The sequence below is a fragment of the Echiichthys vipera genome (assembly GCF_963691815.1).
Source record: "Echiichthys vipera genome assembly, chromosome: 2".
Lineage (NCBI taxonomy): Eukaryota > Metazoa > Chordata > Actinopteri > Perciformes > Trachinidae > Echiichthys > Echiichthys vipera.
This window is the reverse complement of record NC_139827.1, coordinates 693077-699255: the sequence shown is the minus strand read 5'-3', so window position 1 is coordinate 699255 and position 6179 is coordinate 693077. Positions and strand designations below refer to the sequence as shown.

General features: G+C 47.2%; 1 protein-coding gene across 2 annotated transcripts in view; it reads right to left on the bottom strand.

Moving 5' to 3' along the window:
• The window catches only part of LOC310960924 (atlastin-2-like), a 23278-nt gene that overhangs the window by 9435 nt on the left and 7664 nt on the right, over nucleotides 1-6179 (bottom strand). For both annotated transcript variants that reach the window (XM_083932790.1, XM_083932791.1), the window contains exons 6-9: nucleotides 4350-4406; nucleotides 4128-4220; nucleotides 1243-1381; nucleotides 863-990 (exon numbers count right to left, since the gene is read on the bottom strand). In XM_083932790.1, coding sequence (XP_083788916.1) covers nucleotides 863-990; nucleotides 1243-1381; nucleotides 4128-4220; nucleotides 4350-4406 — 417 coding nt within the window. The remainder of the gene's footprint in view (nucleotides 1-862; nucleotides 991-1242; nucleotides 1382-4127; nucleotides 4221-4349; nucleotides 4407-6179) is intronic.

The window sequence follows — 6179 nt, the reverse complement described above, 5'->3', positions numbered from 1 at the left end:
GCCATGACGTCATCAATGCGTGTGACGTGTTACGGCGTGATGACGTATAGGCAGCAAGAAGCATTCTCCGAGGCCCAGGTAGTGTGAGGACAAACGGGCCTGGAGGGGGGGACAAGGACCCTAAAGCACGGGGCACGGGACGGGCGCACAGTGGGAGGGCGCTCTAACCTGTGACGGAGGCACAGTGGGAGGGCGCTCTAAGGGACGGTACAGACCAAAACGCCAACTGGACGCAACAGGATGGACCTGCAACCAATCAGAGCACCTGTTGTCACGTGCACGTTTTGGGGGCGGAGCTTGGTGTGATTTGAAGCAGGTAAAAAAAAATTGCGGCCAGGGTCGTAAACTTTCTCAGACGTCGTTCACACGAAGAAGAAAACCCTGATTATTTCCAACACAATCTTTAGATTTTTATTCATGAAGCTCGACCTCGGAAAACTTGCAACTCCCCACGACGCTCTCGCTGCCGACAACAGATCGGCGCCACAACACGAAACATTATGGGGAAAAAAAAGAGAATCGCAGTCGCGCGGTGAATGGTAACCATGGTAACCCGACACCATTCTACAGCCAGCTTGATTTGTTTCATATCTTCGACACGTCGGCTTTGTTGTGTTAGTAAACTGTGTTTGATTTGTATGTATAATATTATATTTTAGGCTAATTTTATTTTAGAAAGTGAGACCTGGAAATCAATCAAGTTAAGTTCCAGACTTTGTAACACCGTGCAGGACCTTTCTGTTTACAGTGCAAATGATTTGTGGGGGACTTGTTTCACCTCCCTGTGATTTGGTAAAGAGGTTAAACTCGCTGACTCAGTCATCAAAGTTTCTCACAGACGCACGTTTAGATGCAAACTCACTTTGAAGTAGTGCAGCAGGTCTCTGCAGGTGACTTTGACTCCTCCGATCTCTTTTTCCACCAGGTTTTCTGGAGAGAGCAGCGTCGGGACCAGGTTCACCAGCTCCTTCTTGAAGTCCGCATCGATATCTGAGAGACACACGCACACACACGCGCGCACACACACACACACACGCACGCACGCACGCACGCACGCACGCACGCACGCACGCACGCACGCACGCACGCACACGAACACACAAACACACACGCACACGCACACACACACACACACACACACACGCACACACACACACACACACGTCATAACAGCGCCTTGCTGTGACTGATTCACTAGCTGCTGCTGCGTCTGTGGAGTCATGTGTGTGTCAGAGTCTTTACCGCTGAGTCGGCCGTCGAAGTGCGGGTTGGTGGCCACCTTGAGGCCGGGGTGAGGCAGCAGGAAGCAGCCGATGTTGGAGAAGCAGGAGTGGATGTGTTTCCTGACGTTCTGCAGCTCCTCGTGTTGGTTCTGCTTCACCTGAACAGATGTAGACAGACGTAAACACAGACGTAAACACAGACGTAAACACACAGACGTAAACACAGACGTAAACACAGACGTAAACACAGACGTAAACACAGACGTGAACACAGACGTGAACACAGACGTAAACACAGACGTAAACACAGACGTAAACACAGACGTAAACACAGACGTAAACACAGACGTGAACACAGACGTGAACACAGACGTAAACACAGACGTGAACACAGACGTGAACACAGACGTAAACACACAGACGTAAACACAGACGTAAACACAGACGTAAACACAGACGTAAACACAGACGTAAACACACAGACGCAAACACAGACGTAAACACAGACGTAAACACACAGACGTAAACACAGACGTAAACACAGACGTAAACACAGACGTAAACACAGACGTAAACACACAGACGCAAACACAGACGTAAACACAGACGTAAACACACAGACGTGAACACAGACGTGAACACAGACGTAAACACAGACGTAAACATGAAGCTAAGAGACGTAAACACAGACGTAAACACAGACGTAAACACACAGACGTAAACACAGACGTAAACACAGACGTAAACACAGATGTAAATACACAGACGTAAACACAGACGTAAACACAGACGTGAACACAGACGTGAACACAGACGTGAACACAGACGTGAACACAGACGTAAACACAGACGTAAACACAGACGTAAACACAGACGTAAACACACAGACGTAAACACAGACGTGAACACAGACGTAAACACAGACGTGAACACAGACGTAAACACAGACGTGAACACAGACGTAAACACAGACGTAAACACAGACGTAAGCACACAGACGTAAACACAGACGTAAACACAGACGTAAACACAGACGTAAACACAGACGTAAACACAGACGTAAACACACAGACGTAAGCACAGACGTAAACACAGACGTGAACACAGACGTGAACACAGACGTGAACACAGACGTAAACACAGACGTAAACACAGACGTAAACACAGACGTAAACACAGACGTGAACACAGACGTAAACACAGACGTAAACAGACGTAAACGCAGACGTGAACACAGACGTGAACACAGACGTGAACACAGATGTAAACACAGACGTAAACACAGACGTGAACACAGACGTAAACACAGACGTGAACACAGACGTAAACACAGACGTGAACACAGACGTAAACACAGACGTAAACAGACGTAAACACAGACGTGAACACAGACGTGAACACAGACGTAAACACAGACGTAAACACAGACGTGAACACAGACGTGAACACAGACGTGAACACAGACGTAAGCACAGACGTGAACACAGACGTGAACACAGACGTAAACACAGACGTGAACACAGACGTAAACACAGACGTAAACACAGACGTGAACACAGACGTGAACACAGACGTGAACATGTAAACACAGACGTGAACACAGACGTAAACACAGACGTAAACACAGACGTAAACACAGACGTAAACACAGACGTAAACACAGACGTAAACACAGACGTAAACACAGACGTGAACACAGACGTAAACACAGACGTGAACACAGACGTGAACACAGACGTGAACACAGACGTAAACACAGACGTAAACATGAAGCTAAGAGACGTGAACACAGACGTAAACACGGACGTGAACACAGACGTAAACACAGACGTAAACACAGACGTGAACACAGACGTGAACACAGACGTGAACACAGACGTAAACACAGACGTAAACACAGACGCAAACACAGACGTAGACACAGACGTGAACACAGACGTGAACACAGACGTAAACACAGACGTAAACACAGACGTAAACACAGACGTGAACACTGACGTGAACACAGACGTGAACACACACATGTAAACACAGACGTAAACACACACATGTAAACACAGACGTAAACATAGACGTGAACACAGACGCAAACACAGACGTAAACACAGACGTGAACACAGACGTAAACACACAGACGTGAACACAGACGTAAACACAGACGTAAACACAGACGTGAACACAGACGTAAACACAGACGTGAACACAGACGTAAACACAGACGTAAACACAGACGTAAACACAGACGCAAACACAGACGTGAACACAGACGTAAACACAGACGTAAACACAGACGTAAACAGACGTGAACACAGACGTAAACACAGACGTGAACACAGACGTGAACACAGACGTAAACACAGACGTGAACACAGACGTAAACAGACGTGAACACAGACGTAAACACAGACGTGAACACAGACGTAAACACAGACGTAAACAGACGTGAACACAGACGTAAACACAGACGTAAACACAGACGTAAACACAGACGTGAACACAGACGTGAACACAGACGTGAACACAGACGTGAACACAGACGTGAACACAGACGTAAACACACAGACGTAAACACAGACGTAAACACAGACGTAAACACAGACGTAAACACAGACGTAAACACAGACGTAAACACAGACGTGAACACAGACGTGAACACAGACTTCAACACAGACGTAAACACAGACTTCAACACAGACGCAAACACAGACGTGAACACAGACGTAAACACACAGACGTAAACACAGACGTAAACACAGACGCAAACACAGACGTAAACACAGACGTGAACACAGACGTAAACACAGACGTGAACACAGACGTAAACACAGACGCAAACACAGACGTAAACACAGACGCAAACATGTGATCAGCCTGTAAGACGTCGCTCTGACTGGTGAAACGAACCTGCAGTCGCTTCTCCAGGAAGCTCCGTCCTCCCTCCAGACCGTACGGGTGCTCGTAGGGGTAACTCCAGTCCCTGATCAGGAACATCAGACTCTGGACACAGGGACACACTCGTTACAGATGATGACCACACACACACACACACACACACTCTAAACTAACTCTGACTTTAAACTACTACTGATTGTGAGGAGGACGGTGGACGTGGTGAGCAGATCACACCTGAAAGGGCTTCTCATAGACTTCCTCCATGGCCAGCCGTCCGTACTCTGTGAAAAGCTGAAGACAAGAAACAACTTAAAATCGAATCAGAACCATCGTCATGAAGCTGAATCAGCAGGAACAAGTGTGTGCATGTGTGACTGATCTGTTAAAGTGTCCCCTAGGAGCATAAACGTGTGTTAAAGTGTCCTCTAGGAGCATAAACGTGTGCTAAAGTGTCCTCTAGGAGCATAAACGTGTGTTAAAGTGTCCTAGGAGCATAAACGTGTGTTAAAGTGTCCTCTAGAAGCATAAACGTGTGTTAAAGTGTCCTCTAGGAGCATAAACGTGTGCTAAAGTGTCCTCTAGGAGCATAAACGTGTGCTAAAGTGTCCTCTAGGAGCATAAACGTGTGCTAAAGTGTCCTCTAGGAGCATAAACGTGTGTTAAAGTGTCCTCTAGGAGCATAAACGTGTGTTAGAGTGTCCTCTAGGAGCATAAACGTGTGTTAAAGTGTCCTCCAGGAGCATAAACGTGTGTTAAAGTGTCCTCTAGGAGCATAAACGTGTGTTAAAGTGTCCTCTAGGAGCATAAACGTGTGTTAGAGTGTCCTCTAGGAGCATAAACGTGTGTTAAAGTGTCCTCTAGGAGCATAAACGTGTGCTAAAGTGTCCTCTAGGAGCATAAACGTGTGTTAGAGTGTCCTCTAGGAGCATAAACGTGTGTTAAAGTGTCCTCTAGGAGCATAAACGTGTGTTAAAGTGTCCTCTAGGAGCCTAAACGTGTGTTAAAGTGTCCTCTAGGAGCATAAACGTGTGTTAAAGTGTCCTCTAGGAGCATAAACGTGTGTTAAAGTGTCCTCTAGGAGCATAAACGTGTGTTAAAGTGTCCTCTAGGAGCATAAACGTGTGTTAAAGTGTCCTCTAGGAGCATAAACCTGTGTTAAAGTGTCCTCTAGGAGCATAAACGTGTGCTAAAGTGTCCTCTAGGAGCATAAACGTGTGTTAAAGTGTCCTCTAGGAGCATAAACGTGTGCTAAAGTGTCCTCTAGGAGCATAAACGTGTGCTAAAGTGTCCTCTAGGAGCATAAACGTGTGCTAAAGTGTCCTCTAGGAGCATAAACGTGTGTTAAAGTGTCCTCTAGGAGTCTAAACGTGTGCTAAAGTGTCCTCTAGGAGCATAAACGTGTGTTAAAGTGTCCTCTAGGAGCATAAACGTGTGGGCAGAAAAAATGGCGTCTCTGCAGCAGTGACTTTGGTTTGCAGTTGAAAACATCACCATCCTCTAACTGTGGTGACGGTTTGATTGACAGCTGGTCTCTGGACGAGCAGCTGAGACCAAAGATGGAAGAGAGCTCGGCTGCTCTCAGCCGGAGCTGCTCGCTGCCTCATAAGGCCTCAGCCGTTAATCCTGACCTCACACACCACGGAGCGCCTGATATGGAGCTCTGCACTCACAAGACCACGAGCGTTAAACACCAATCCAGGTTCACACGCGTCCTGGAAAAACCCGACGGTTCAGGAGTTTCCAGGTCACGGTTACGCCGGGAAATGGATTCAAATGGGAATGTGTGTGAATTATACTCAGAGCGGCCACTTTATTAGGTACCCCTGTCCAACTGCTCCTTAACGCACGTTTGTAATGAGCCAATCACACGGCAGCAGCTCACTGCATCCAGGCATGTGTGTGTGTGTGTAGACATGGTGAAGAGGACGTGTGTGTGCGTGTGTGTGTGTGTGTGTGCTGCAGTCCAAAGCAGCATCAGAACGGGGAAGAAAGGTGATTTGCGTGACTTTGAACGTGGCGTGGTTGTTGGTGCCAGACGGGACAAACTGTTGATCTACACACTTC